Genomic DNA, 15,896 nt, shown 5'->3' with positions numbered 1-15,896 from the left:
GTCATATTACAGTACCTTAAGCGTACATAATTTTTTTTTTTTTTTATTGATTCTATCAAAGTTCAATTACCAAACAAAAATATAAGAGTGAGCTTGGTTTGTCATACATATCTGGCTATAATGAAAGAAGTGCTAATTCTGAAGAGAAATTAAAATGACAAATTCAATAACTTTAGGAATTTTAGACTAGCTTAAATTACTTTTTAAAGACTATGTTAGTGATATTGAAAAGGTTGCAGGATATTTCTATGAATCTGTCATACCTTTTTAGAGAGATACAAAGAGGGGAGAACTTGCCTGTTGTCTCAATATAGGGTCAGAACTTGTTGGATAAGTTTCTTAATTTTGTGCATACCAAGATGCATGTATTTTAACCTTGATAATTAGCAGTAACTATGTGAGGAAGTGTATGGTTTTATTTTGAGTCTTATATTAAGCATGGTGGATTTAGTTGTAAAATATTACACCTTTCATGAAAAGTCTTAGTTACTTTTGGCTTTTGAGATAAGATGAAATATTTACAAAGCCAGCCAAGATCAGTCAGTGTACCCTTTTAGCATTTGTGTTTATCATGTTGTGGGTGGTGTATGTTCATGTATATAAGCATGTTTAAGTATTGTACAAATCTGTGTGGTCTCACATAACTGATTGCAGCCTAAATCATCTTTCTTCCCTCATATTTTAGTAGTTAGTTATCGTAATTCAGGTAAGTGTTGTCATGTTTTCAGGCGGAGACTTGTGCCATAGTCGTGGAGCTAGCACGGATGGATCAACTATGGATGCATATAACTACTCAGCTACTGAGAGTAGGAGGGGAACATACAGTGAAGCTGGAACACTCCCCATTGGTAGGAAAAATAGGAGACGATAAAAGCATGAATGGTTTATTTGCAGCATGGGAATAAATAAGTTAGTGTTCACTTTGCTTTTGGGGGAACCTTTCTGATGTCTTGCTTTGTGATTAAGACACTGAGGATCCTCATTCATGTCAATCTGAAGAAAAGGTCCTCTTAAGAACTCATGGTAATTGGGTAAATGTTCATGCACATGTGAGCTTTGCTTTATTAATACCTTCCGTGTACACAAAATGATACAAGTGCTACGTTGTGCTTAGTTGCTTCTATCATTTTGTCTTCTCATGCAAAAGGTTATGTTTTACATACAAAGGTTTTTTTTTAAGTAAAAAAGCTTAATATTTATATAATTTTATTTTGTGTTGCAGCAGAAGTATAGTATGTATAGTATGTGAAGGTTTATTGGCTTTGCAGTGAGTAGGAGAGGAATACTTCTTCGAGAATGAGATAGTTCTGGGCTCCTCCTTGACTAATGTTACCTCACCAACTTAGATTGCAAGGGTAGGTTCAAAGCCTTGTAGACCCATGAATGTTCGCTCATAAACACTAATCAAAGATTGTATAGAATATCATCTGCTAGTGCCTTTGCTTAATTTGTAGGTCTTTCATATTAATCTCAAACCAATGGAAATGTATTAAATACTGAACAAAAAACATGTTACTGTATGGTGCCTATATAGGAAGAAATATATTGATAAATTCCTACTTGAGTGCAGCAAAATGTAGGAGTAATTACTGAGTGCAGTAAAATGTAGGGGCAATTACTGAGTGCAGTAAAATGTAGGGGCAATTACTGAGTGCAGTAAAATGTAGGGGCAATTACTGAGTGCAGTAAAATGTAGGGGCAATTACTGAGTGCAGTAAAATGTAGGGGCAATTACTGAGTGCAGTAAAATGTAGGAGAAATTACATTTGATTAATTATGTTGCATGCATAAGATATGCTCTTTGTATACAAATTTATATAAGAGAATTAGCTGGACTTCTAAACCCTAATTGACATCACTAAGCAAAGGAATAAGTATTCCAGCTTGGGAGCAAACAGTAGAATGAGGTACTGATCACACGTATGCCATGCACACACAACCTTGTCTGATTATCTAACAGCTAAAAATGACTATTACAATTGCATGCCACAGTAAATGTTCTGGTAAAGCAGTAAAAGTGTAAATATTTGTCATTATGATCATGTTAATGATATCATATATCCTGAATTAATTTCAGGGGTATTGTGGTAATTAGCAATATATTTGGGGTTTAATGTGCTGTGTGGTCTCCAAGGATTTACTTGTAAAAGACTAGAGCAGTGAATCCAATACAACATAAATACTAAAGAAATATGGTCTCCCCTGCTATAGGGCCAGTGTATTGATGTGCAAAGCACAGGCTCAATGTGTATAAGGAAGATCGTCGATTTCAGGTGCTATTAAACTCAGCACAGCACCTCCAATGCTGAAATCGTCTGGCAGTCAATATGTCATAACTAGAACCATCACTACTGCTGAAGACAATGCTACTTTGTGGTGACAATTGAACACCTGGCTGCAGCTTTCCAAGCTTTACTGAACTTAAACCATTACTAAAGTCTGGAACAAACACAAATACCTTCCTTAATAATCTAGGATATAAACTTACAAACTAAATAGTAAATAGTAATATCCCTTACAATTTTAGTAATCCTTACCCTAATAATATGGTATATATATCTTATTACCCTTAATATTACTAATAATTACCTAACAGATAAGTAGGTATGGACCACCATTGTTTCTCAGAGTCCCAGGTGTAAACAAAGTGAGATAATTCTTCTTCTTGATGAGACAAGACTGTTATCAAACTTGGATAACCAAACAGAGAAGGAGAAGGCAGGAGCAAAACATAGTATCCTTAGATAATAAATATACCACATTCTCCCCACCTAGAATAAAGCACAAATAGGAACTAATAGTCTAGTCGCACCTATATCACATAGAAGGTCTAGAAGCACGAATAGAACTTCTTAATTCAAGTCCAAGACCATTGCTCATTTGTTCTTGATGAGTTGAATCCACTAGTCTCCTCCTGTTACACTGCCTTAGATGGAATCCTGATTGTTGGTTATTTGGAGGTGTTAAGATGAACATTACTCATTCCTTCGGTTGACGGATGATGTGAGTCACAAACAGACATGGTAGATTCTCTCCCACCAGGAACCTTATATTGACATAAATCAGATTTCTATCCACAAGCTCGACCTCATCTATCAATGGCTCATTCTTATTTCATACAAACCTCCTCAACAATATGGGTCCAGGATTCATTAGCAGCGACCTTAAAAAATGTAGCGCTTTTGGAAGTACTAGTTCCTATTGACTATCATGCTAGTTCAGGGACCTGAGAGCTACCTTGACTGCCTATCCATATGGTGCAATTGAATCTCTTGAAGTGTATACTAAGTCTCTCCTTTGGTTATGTAACCTTTATGAGAGGTTGGTAGTAACAAGGCTTCAACTCTACACAAACCCTACAGGATGTATAAGTCCCGTTGACATCTGTTGTAGAAAAAGGAAGGCTCTTTGATTGGGTAACTCCGGGATGACAAAGGCCATCATAACGTCGGTAACTGTAGAAATATAGACAGTCTAGCAGTAGGAGGCTTGGGAAAGAGCATCAGGAACCACATTCTCCTTCCCTGAGCAATAGTGTATAGTATAGCTGTAAGCTGCAAGTTCCACTTTCCACTCATGTATCATGTGCTTGAACAGAATGCTGGCCTTTAACCCCATCTGCCCATGGTGACTCTTAAACTACCTCGCTGATTTTTCTGATTGTATAAGGAACTCATCACTTGGATGAACAAGCACTCCTTGTAATCTATAAATCTCATTAATTCAATGGAGGTTCTTTCATCTGGATCAGGTACTTTTCTTAACAGTTGGTACTGAGGGAATTTTGGGCAATAAACCCTCCAAAGTCCCTAAGGCCCACATTTTCCATAGCCTTCTCAAAGGGTATGTCTTGTAAGTCTTCACCGACTAAAGAATTCTCTCCCTGAATATCATCAAATGCTTCAAACGCCATCCCTGAAAGGCAAAGTTCCCTTTTTTAGTGGTATATAATTTTCCCTAATTCCATGGATTTTTCACGTTCCTTGTTGTCAGTGAACCTTGTGATAAAGTTCTCATATTGCACAATTTTTCTGACTTATACTGGTTTAAAGGTTTTTAAAGGTCTCTCATGGAGGGACAGTGACATTGCCCTATCGAGCAGGACGATGTCCTAGAGACTGACCATATATACATATGATCAGCACCCAAGCCCCCTCTCCACCCAATCTAGGACCAAGGAGGGCCAGGCAATGGCTGTTAATGACTCAGCAGATAGACCTATAGGCTCCCCCAAATCCCCCATCCTTAGCACACAAGGATGGTGAGGTTGCAGCCACCAAAGAAAATAATAAATTTGAGCGGGGCTCAAACCCCAGTCTGGCGTTCACCAGTCAGGGACGTTGGCACATTGGCCACCACAAGTACAGAAACATCTCTCTCTCAGAGGCAAGTTCTAATTTGCTGCAACAAAGCTGTACCCATTTCTCTAGAAAGTTTTTTATCTCTGGAAATGATGAAAAGCGATATTTTCTTAAGCTTCTTTCTTCTACTTTTAACAGCCAAAAACAGCATATATGTTATGAATTTTTCCTTCTTTTTTCATGGAGGTAAGACAAGAAGTTAAATGCTCTCAATAATTGACAGGAATTAACTGACCCATCTTCATCCAGGTGAGTGGCAATCAAAGCTGCCACCTTGGCTTGCCCCAAAGATTTGAGCGTCTTAATCCCTGTCAGTAGCCAGTCCTAACATATTTAGACCTTGGTCTTTATATCGGTGAAAACTTTTAAGATACTGCTATAAGTATTAGATTAATGACAAAAGGTTTTGAAGTGGAAGAAGAAGAGACTAGAAAAAAAATGGATGACTATTATGGTACATTGAGGAAGCAATTATGGTTTAACCACTCATCGACAACTCTAGGCATACACCATTTTATGTAAAGCATACATGGGGTTAGGTGTAAGCCTATGTATAATTTTTAGTTTATATTTTGAAATGGCATGGATAGAAATGAGTTGGTTTGGGCTTTGATGCTGGTATTTTAATGAAAAATAAAAGGATCCAAAACTTTCTCTGTTAGGTTCATAAGGTGATGTGCATTCGATGTATTACAGTTCACTCATTACTGAATGACTGGTTGGACTCAAGTATTGCTACTTGTTTGAACATTGGCAGAAAAGTGGATGGAGCATAAGTTATATTCTGGTCAGACAGACAAGGTGTTAATAATAGAAAAAACTAAGCTTCAAATGTAATTCCTGTCAACTTCCACTAGTATTGAATGAATAACAAAAAATCTTTGGTAATTAAACTTGCATTGCATAATCTCTGGTTTGACACAAAGTAAACAAAGCTATTCTAGCAAGTAACTTCTTTGATTATGCTTTTTTTCATCCTATGTCATTGAATGAAGTCCAAGTCCATCAGCAATGATGAGTGAACTTGATTCTGGTTTGCTCCATGAAATGGACTTTCATGAGCATTTGCAGATGAAAATGCTGCATTTGTGAAGTTTTGCCTTGTAGTACCGCATTTATACAGATAAAAATATGTATTTATATGGTTTTTACACTCCATATCATAGATGTGTACACATTACTAACAATAGACTGTTTTACCATTTTATGTTTACTCTCATTAGAAATAACTTTTTTTTTCATTCACTTTTACTGGTATGTACATTTATAAATGTACTTATTTCTGTTTCCTTGGTTAAGTAATATGAAATGTAGATCCATTCAAAGGAAATTCACAGCTAACCGTTACTTCATCGATCAACCACTTTGTATTACAAATGAAGGCTCCTCACAATCATATTACGTTTTTGATAACTTACTTAATATCTTCACACCTGCCCTCCACTACATTTGGGTGGCACTAAGTAATTATACAGTATGTATTTTTTCAATATCAAACTTACCCGATGATCATATAGCTGCATCCCTGCTGCCCGACAGACAAAATCTACGGGAGGAATACGCCAGCGATCGCTATACAGGTGGGGTGTACATCAACAGCGCCATCTGTCAAGTAGGTACTCAAGTACTCTATGTCAACAACGAACCAATTTTCCCTCTGTCGTGCCACAGGCAAGACCTACTAAATACGCCGTCCCTAACTGGATTTGTTTTCACAACGATTTGGTGAAGTACACTATTCCAGTTTTGAGCTTTCGCTATGCAGGGGTTTTTTCTTCATTTCAAAACTTGAACTCGTTTTGGATAGATTTAATTAGGGTGAAGAGAGTATGGACTCTCTTTCACTTTTAAATGGCCGACCCTTCCCTTAGACGGAAGTGTTGGTGACGAAGAGAGTATGGACTCTCTTTCACTTTTAATGACCGACCCTTCCCTTAGACGGAAGTGTGTTTAGGTTTTTGGTAATTTTGCTTAACAAGTTATAGATCTATTTATTTTATATCTCTCCGCCTTTATAGGCCTCTTCGATTAACTTTCCATTTATTATAAACTTATAAAAATTTTTTATGTTTGTTTATATGCGACCTTTCCTAATAGTAGGCGGTCCTTACTTGGATCCGAAGTTAATTAACTTTGAGCCCGTCATATCGTTTTTCCTTTTAAGAATTTATACTTTTTTAATTTTAATGTTTTTGAAAGAATTTCTTTGATAGTCTCGTACTGTTTTCAAAGATGAACTAACGTTTAGTTTAGTCTCCGCAGTTTTTGACGTTCAGAACGTTCAACATGCGCTCTATCGTTACGATAGAGAGAGAGTATTTCACGGTTTCACGTTGCAGTAAGAGTAAACCGATTCTAGCGTTTCGTTCATTCTTTCTTAGCTTAAATGGTTTTAATTCTAATAAAGGAACTTTTTATTTGGGAAACCTTTCAGTTTTTTCCTTTAACAAATAATATGTTTTAACGATATATAATTGGGCTCTTCTCTCAGGTTCTAAGTCAAGAGAGAGAGAGAGAGATAGAGACGGAGGGAGAGAGAGGAGAATAAACGTTTCGTTCAAGCGGGTAACGTTGTTCTCGTTTTTTTTTTTTTTTACTCTTCTCCCTAGTCGCTATAGGGGAAGAAGGTAAAACGTTTCTAGAGTTTTATTCTTGTTCCCAGGCTTTATGCGGTGAGAGATTTTAAACGTAGTTTATTTGATCTAGTGTTTAGTCTCTTTTCCAGCCACTGAATTCTTTATCTTTCATTATGTTTTTCTGTTGCATTGTAAAACTGTTTTCGCAATTACTACCTTTTAATGAAGGATAGGATTGCGTGTTTCAGGTACAAATCACTTAAAGTTTCGTTTTCAGTGAAATAAGTGCAAACAGAAAATCAAAAGTGATAAAGTGATATGCGCAAAGTGTTACAGTGTTGCGTTCGAGGGTTCGTCTGTTCGTGCCAGTTGTTCACCTAGTCCGATACCTCTTACAAGCTCCCAAGCCCAGGGGAGAAGTAATGTCGAAGGACTTATGGGTTCCACAGGCCTTGATCGACGAACAGACGTTTCCCTCCGTGGTTTCGGGTGTATCTACACACGTTCCGACGTGATCACCCCACCCACACAAAGACGAGAGAGCCCATTTATTCCTCGTCTGCGGAAGAGGTTTCTCGCAGAAACCATGGACCAAATCTTGCAGCTTTTAAGTGCAAGTCGGTCCCTTCCGCGCAAGTCCAACGGCCTAGGTGTAGCCACTGGGTCAGTTCGGACTCGCTGCAGTCTTCGACGACTGCACACCTTCCGAGAGAGGCAAGGTGGTACCGCAACAGGCAGTAACTCCGTCTGTTGCCGCACCAGCTGTTTTAGACCCTCAGTCACAACGGACAGTAGCTCCGTTTGTTGCCGTCTTTTATAGACCCTAGTGGTCCATGCTGCAGATATGCAATCTCAGCTTGCTTCCTTCATGCAGGAGTATCGTGCTGAGAAGGTTGACACTGCACCTGTTAACCTACAACCTGCCACGGTTGTGCGCTCAGCAGATACTGCGGCTGCCTGCTCCCACACTCCACCTGTGAGAGCTCCACCACCGATGCGCAGTCGACCCTGCCAGACGCATGTTCATGCTGCACCCTCCGTTGACATGCGTGAGCTACCGCATCAGCAGTGGGAAGGTGCTGTCAAGCTGCCGTGTTTTGCCACAATGCGGCATGCTCCGCAACCCACGGCAGTCCCTCCCACGCACCAGCACTCTGCTTTTGTTGTTGCCAGCTCCCACACTCCGACTGCGGAGAAGGTTGACGATGCACCCGTTGGCCTACAGCCTGCCACGGTTGTGCGCCCGGCATGGCTGCCTGCTCCCACACTCTTGTTGTGAGAGCTCCTCCACCCATGCGCAGTCTACCCTGCCAGACGCATGCTAACTCCCACAGACACACGGAGCACTCCGTTGCCGTGCGTGAGCTACCACAAGCTGCCGTGTTTTGACACGGTGTGTCAGCCTCAGCAACACACTGTGGTTACCGCCACTCGCCCGCAGCAAACTAGTCAGTCAGGAGTTGAGGCTTCCCCACACAGCTTTGGTTGTTGCCAACTCACAGACTGTCAAACAGTTACATGACATTGCCTTCTGGTGTGCTACTAATACACCAGTGCTGTATGTCCTAACGCACCTGTTGGGGTTGACAGTTCAGTTTTTGACAGTTCACAGACTGTCAAGCAGTTTCATAACGTTGCCTTCTGGTCTGCTGCTTATGCACCAGTGAAACCCTCACTGAGATAACCTAGCTTTTCTCGGACATGGTTCCTGTAAATGAGAAAGTGCTGTTCTCCCTCCTTCTGATATTCCCTTGAGGACTCTGTCATTTGGAGAGGAGCCTTAAGCTGCTTAGCCTCCTATGGACTTTAATTAAAGCATAACATGCTTCCAGGGAGGGTAAATGGTTCCGCTTCAGTCGCTAACCCCGTCTGTTGCCACACCTGCTCCCATAGACCTTGGGCTTTGTTGCAAGACATGCAGTCCAAGCTTAGTCCTTGATAGAGGATTTTTTACGGAGAAGAACCTTCTTGCCAACAACCTTCCTACCGGTTGGTTGTACGCCCTGTTGACGCTGAGGTATCCTACTCACGTCCGCCAGTTGAGATGGTTCCTCCACCGGTGCGACCCAGTGTGGGTTGCCAGTCGCACGTTGACGTTAAGCTACTCTCGGAGGTGGTTGTGGACGTTCAGTGTGTCACTGGGAAGACGTTCAACAACCAGCAGAGGTGACTTGTTGTGACGCAGTGCGGCAACCTCAGCAACCCGATAAGGGGTTGTCTGCACTACCCAGACAGTCTAGACAGTTTCGGGTTGTCGCTGTACTTCCTCGCTTCCCCATGGTTGACAGTTCACAGACTGTGCAGCAGTACCATGATCTTGTGTCTGGCTCCGTCACGCATCCACCAGTGCGACCGGATTCAGCGAGTCAGACGTTGCCCACTCCGTTGCCGTTTCCTCATCAGTTTCCGATGAGGAACCCTCTGATGAGGACATGGCTGAACAAGACGATCAACCCCCAGCCCTGCTATCCATCCAAAAGATGCTGAAGAAGGAACACGGCCCTGTCAGGCTGTGGATCAGTCTGGTTAGGACACTGTCATCCGTGGTTCAATTGGTGTCACTTGGAAGACTACACCTCCGTCCTCTTCGGTTTCATCTAGCTCTTCACTGGAAAAGGACAAGACGCTAGAAGCGGTCTCGATCCCGGTTTCCGGAAGATAAGTCTGGTCTGACTTGATGAAAGGACTTTATCAACCTTTTATAGGGTCTTCCCCTGACTGTTCAGACTCCCAACCACGTTCTCTTCTCAGACGCATCGGACGTAGGCTGGGGTGCGACCTTAGGCGGTAGGGAATGCTCGGGATTATGGAACTCGAGTCAAAGGACAATGCATTTTAACTGCAAGAAGCTTCTGGCAGTACGTCTGACCTGGAAAGCTTCAGGTCTCTCCTTCAAGGCAAAGTAGTGGAGGTGAACACGGACAACTCCCTGCTTTGATGTTCATCTCCTAGCAAGGAGGGACCTACTCTCTGACATGGTGCGAGTTCGCAAGTGACCTCCTCTCCTGTTCAACAGGTCTAGACTTTTCACTAGTAACAAGTTTCTTCCAAGGCAACTTGAATGTCTTAGCAGATTGTCTCAGTAGGAAGGGACTATAATTCCAACATTTTGGACCCTCCACAAAGATGTATGCAAGAGACTTTGGGTCACCTGGGGCCAGCCAACCATAGATCTCTTCGCAACCTCGATGTCCAAGAGGCTCTCAATACTTGGCTCACCTATCCCGGACCCAGCAGTGGTTCTTTTAGATGCCTTTCTACTAGATTAGTCTCATCTAGATCTATATGCATTCCCTCCGTTCTAGATTGTCAACAAGGTACTGCAGAAGTTCACCTCTCACGATGGGACAAAGTTGACACTAGTTGCTTCCCTCTGGCCCGCGAGAGAATAACTTACCGAGGTACTTCGATGGCTAGTAGACGTTCCCAGAACTCTTCCCCTAAGGGTGGACCTGCTACATCTGCCACGCGTAAGAAGGTACTCCAAGGCCTCCACGCTCTTCGTCTCACTGCCTTCAGAGTTTCGAAAGACTCTCGAGAACTAGAGGTTTTTCGAAGGAGGCAACCAGAGCGATTGTTAGAGCAAGGAGAACATCCACCCTTAGAGTCTACCAATCGAAGTGGGAAATCTTCCGAAACTGGTGCAAGTCAGTATCCGTATCCTCGACCAGTACCTCTGTAACTCAAATAGCTGACTTCCTCTTATATCTGAGGAGAGAGCGATCTCTTTCAGCTCCCACTATTAAGGGTTACAGAAGCATGTTGGCATCAGTCTTCCGTCACAGAGGCTTAGATCTTTCCAACAATAAAGATCTACAGGACCTCCTTAAGTCTTTTGAGACCACGAAGGAGCGTCGTTTGGTTACACCTGGTTGGAATTTAGACGTGGTTCTAAGATTCCTTATGTTAGACAGGTTCGAACCTCTTCAATCAGCCTCCCTGAAAGATCTCACCTTTAAGACTCTTTTCCTGATATGCTTAACCACAGCTAAAAGAGTCAGTGAGATTCATGCCTTCAGCAAGAACATCGGATTTTCATCCGAAACGGCTACATGTTCTACATCTTGGTTTTCTAGCCAAACACGAGCTGCCTTCTCGGCCTTGACCAATATCGTTCGATATTCCAAACTTATCGTATGGTTGGAAATGAACTAGAAAGAGTATTATGTCCTGTAAGAGCTCTTAAGTTCTATTTTAAAAACCTTTATGAGGCCCGTCTGAAGCTTTATGGTGTTCAGTTAAGAATTCATCTTTGCCTATGTCAGAGAATTCTTTATCCTATTATTTTCAGACTGTTAATACGAGAAGCTCATTCCCTTCTGAATGAGGAAGACCAAGCTTGGCTGAAGGTAAGGACACACGAAGTTAGAGCTGTCACAACTTCCGTGACCTTTAAACAAAATAGATCTCTGCAAAATATATTCGACGCAACCTTTTGGATAAGCTAATCAGTGTTCGCGTCTTTTATCTTAAGAATGTCCAGTCTCTTTACGAGAACTGCTACACTCTGGGACCATTCGTAGCAACGAGTGCAGTAGTGGTGGGGGCTCCACCACTACAATTCCCTAATTCCAGAACCTTTTTAATCTTTCTCTTGAAATATTTTTGGGTTGTCCGGAAGGCTAAGAAGCCTTTCGCATCCTACTTGATTTGGCGGGTGGTCAAAATCATTTCTTGAGAAGCGCCTAGATTAGAGGTTTTGATGAGGACCTTTAGTATGGGTTTCAACCCTTCATACTTCAGCTCCTAGGAGTCGCTCAGCATCCTATGAGGATCGCGAGGCTCAGTAAGGAAGACGTACTTAAAAAGGCAGAGTAATTGTTCAAGTCGTCTTCCTTACCAGGTACTTATTTATTTTATGCTTGTTATTTTGAATAACTGCTAAAATGAAATACGGAATACTTAGCTCATAATGTCAACTTGTTATGCTGGTCTCTACCCACCCCCCTGGGTGTGAATCAGCTATATGATCATTGGGTAAGTTTGATATTGAAAAATGTTATTTTCCTTAGTAAAATAAATTTTTGAATATACTTACCCGATGATCATAAATTAAAGGGCCCACCCTTCCTCCCCAATAGAGAACCAGTAGGACAGAGGAGAAAATTGGTTCGTTGTTGACATAGAGTACTTGAGTACCTACTTGACAGATGGCGCTGTTGATGTACACCCCACCTGTATAGCGATCGCTGGCGTATTCCTCCCGTAGATTTTGTCTGTCGGGCAGCAGGGATGCAGCTATATGATCATCGGGTAAGTATATTCAAAAATTTATTTTACTAAGGAAAATAACATATTAATAATAATTGAACAAAATACAGAATATGAAAATTAGGTCACTGTATGTGAGTAATATGAATAGCAAGAGAACAAGATTGCAGGATGTTCAAGTTTTATTCACTCAACTGTGCAATGAGCATCAGCTTTTTGTTTTTGCTTTCTGCACACTGACTCTAGTGGGTTAGTACTTTCAGTGCACTTCACTATGAGAGGGTCTTTGCAGAATCCCTTTGGGCTCTTGTACACCTACTGCTTTACCTTCTTTCCTGCTTCGTCAATTTCATATCTCAATCCAACCTCTTTTAACTCTAGTTTCCCTAGAGTTGCACATCAGTTCTGAATGGCGTATCTGTCCCCAGAATTGGGTCCTATGGACTAATTCCAAAAACACAATTCTTGAACAGAGGCCATGTCTGCTTGCTGAAATTCATTTAAGATACTGTGCTGTGCTGCAGGCTCTTGAAAATCTTATTCCTACCATGCATGGGCCAAAAGGTTGGACTTTGCAAGTAAATTTTCATGAATGAAGAACAATAAATAGAAAAGATTGATTGTTTAATATTTCAAAGGATTGCTTTCGAAAAGAGATTACTGGGAATTTTAAGTACAGTTGAGAGCTTGAACAGGGATGTGAGTAATATGTACACCTACATTGCTTAATTCGTTTATTCAAATGTATATTGCAGGATTACTTGATACCGTGGTAGCCATTGCTTTTCTGTTCACAATGTAACATTCATGAATACATATAGACATACAATGATTGATGTGTGCTTATGTTTGGCATATCTGAAAAGTTGTAAATCACAATGATAAAAGCACCAACATTATTTTTGAATTTATGAAAAATTACTTCAACTCTTCATTATACAACATAATTCTTGGGCAACACATTCATTTTCCCATTTGTAAGTTTCAATAATTTACCAAAGGTTATATAAGAAGTTGTGGTTATTACTTCCTCCCCTGTAAGAGTAGTGTCATTTCAGTAAAATTACTTACAAGGGGTTATTAATAGCAACAGTTTCTATACATATAACTTCTCACTGGGTAATCATCTTCAGATACTGTGCATTCATTTTCTGAGTGTTTGTCATTAGATAACATAAAGGGTTACGTAATCTTTGTTTTTGATTAGCAAATACAAAGCCAAAAGTGAATAATTTAATGGCCAATGGAAAATAACTGAAATATTGGAAGATTACACCCATGCAACTCTCAATTAACAAATATAGTAGTAAATGCTATTAGTCTGCTATAATCTCATGCCCATTAGATGTGAAATAAAATGAGAATATTGTTTTCACTCTTAGAATACTGTCATTATATTTTTTTCCTTTATACCTCCCACGTATTTGTAAAGATTTTTTATACTACATTCTTTCATTATGAAATTCTGTTTTTAATGTTAGAAAACAGTACAGTACATGAAAAGAAAAGTTCCCAGAACTTTTATAAAAATACTGCATGGATAGTAATAGTTGATCGTTTATGTTTTTGTTGTGAATTGTTTTGATTGAAAAAGTTGGCTTAATCAGTTCAGACTGTTTTGTACCTTTCTTGATTAGTCAAGAAAGGGACCATGAAAATGTGATTTGTGATAATTTGATGAATTTCTTTATTCAATGCTTTTCATTTTCTGCTTTATATTTTCAATCCACCAGCGACATTAAGCTGCCAGAATTGCACTTACAGATACTGGATCATCGATTATCATTGTTTCTCTCCTGGTTTTGTGCTATGATATTGCTTGACATGTGATGCCAGTGGTAGTAATTTAGACTAGTGGCTTATTTTAGTATTGGACACAATGCTAGAAGGGATTGATTTTTTATTTGCATGGTCTTTTAATGAGTTGTATGCTTCACTTGTTACTCTGCATTTTTGTTTGTATTTTGGTATATCATCTCTGTAGATGAGATGTCTTTTTACAAATACCTCTGCTGTATTTTTGCATGGTATTTTTATCCATGTGTCTGGGCTATGTTTTTAATCTGCTGTTGAGGGTTGTAGCACAATGCTAGAATTTTTTTAGATTTAATGATAGATTGAAACATTTTAAATTTTTGGAGGTATATAGAGCTCTGTAATTTTTTTATAGATAATGAAGGTAATATAAAATCAATGGATAGCTCATTGATGCCGCTAAATAAGAATAACTTGACTTGAATTCTGTCGATACTATAGTCTATTTTTCATAGCGGTGCATATTTGCACCGACTTACAGGGGGTGCCCTTTTAGCTCGGAAAGGTTCCTGATACCTGATTGGTCAGTATTTTTGTCCGAACACCTTCATTGTTCTCAAATAATTACCAAGTAATGTGAATCAAAACTCTTTACTAACCTATATTTCTCCATCACATATATGTTTTGTCAATAAACAATGTGAAAGAATAAATATATTATAAAGTATCGTCATGGTAAGTCTACATTTAATAACCCAATCCGCTGAAGTCAACGACAGCAGCTTATGTTCGGATGCACGCTTTGTAATTTTGTAATTTTTCACATATTTTAACACAAATTGGGATAAATTATACTCAGCATAAGTTAAACATGTTATTATAAACTTTTTTTAATACCAGAATTTACCAAAAACATGGGAATTAATAAAACCCTATATTTGTGAAAACTTATGGGGAGGTAAAAGAACAGCCTGCAGCGGCCTGGCGGGAAAACAGTCCCTTCTGACTGTCATAGACGCAGTTTTTTTTTTTTTTTCGTAATATAGTTCGGCCTATTCCTTTTAGTTTAGATAGTCTTGCATTGTCTCCCTTCGTAATATTTTACTTAGTATTTTCCCACATTCCTGTTTCTCACCTAATATCTATCTATTTTCCCGGATATCCCTTCTTTCATATAGGCCTATGTGATATCCGCACTACGATTCCTTATTTCTTAGCCTCTGTGGAGAGTGTTGGCCTGAAGGGAAGCGCGTGCTAGTCTCATTAAAATAGTGTAGAGACGGAAATAAAAAAAAAATACTATGCTTAATTTCATTTGATATAATGTGAGCTACTGAACAGGTTTACAAAATAGGCTATACTTGCTACACAGCATAAAATTTATGCTGTTATTATTATTTACATACTTACTGACATAAGGTACAAAACATAAGGAATCGTAGTGCGGATATCACATAGGCCTATATGAAAGAAGGGATATCCGGGAAAATAGATTGATATTAGGTGAGAAACAGGAATGTGGGAAAATACTAAGCAAAATATTAAGAAGAGAGACAATGCAAGACTATTTTAACTGAAAGGAATAGGCCGAACTATATTACAGAAAAAAAAGTTGCGTCTATGACAATCAGAAGGGATTGTTTTCCCGCCGGGCCGCTGCAGGCTGTTCTTTTACCTCCCCATAAGTTTTCACAAATATAGGGTTTTATAAATTCCATGGTTTTGGTAAATTCTGGCATTCAAAGAAAGTTTATAATAACATGTTTACCTTATGCTGAGTGTAATTTATCCCAATTTGTGTTAAAATATGTGAAAAATTACAAAATTACAAAGCGTGCATCCGAACATAAGCTGCTGTCGTTGACTTCGGCGGATTGTGTTATTAAATTTAGACTTACCATGATGATACTTCATAATATATTTATTCTTTCATATTGTTTATTGACAAAACATATCTGATGGAGAAATATAGGTTAGTAAATAAGTTTCGATT

General features: G+C 39.5%; 1 protein-coding gene across 7 annotated transcripts in view; it reads left to right on the top strand.

Annotated features, from left to right (window-relative positions):
* LOC137618059 (sodium/hydrogen exchanger 9B2-like) overlaps positions 1–15,896 on the top strand; it is a 161,445-nt gene that overhangs the window by 76,658 nt on the left and 68,891 nt on the right. For 5 of the 7 annotated variants that reach the window (XM_068348024.1, XM_068348023.1, XM_068348022.1 and 2 more), the window contains one exon: positions 729–848. The exons of the other annotated variants lie outside the window; for them this stretch is intronic. In XM_068348024.1, coding sequence (XP_068204125.1) covers positions 729–848 — 120 coding nt within the window. The remainder of the gene's footprint in view (positions 1–728; positions 849–15,896) is intronic. 7 annotated transcript variants of the gene reach the window in all.

Source organism: Palaemon carinicauda, chromosome 24 (genome assembly GCF_036898095.1).
Source record: "Palaemon carinicauda isolate YSFRI2023 chromosome 24, ASM3689809v2, whole genome shotgun sequence".
Classification (NCBI taxonomy): domain Eukaryota; kingdom Metazoa; phylum Arthropoda; class Malacostraca; order Decapoda; family Palaemonidae; genus Palaemon; species Palaemon carinicauda.
Note: the sequence above shows the minus strand (reverse complement) of the source record. Positions and strands in the feature narration are given on the sequence as shown.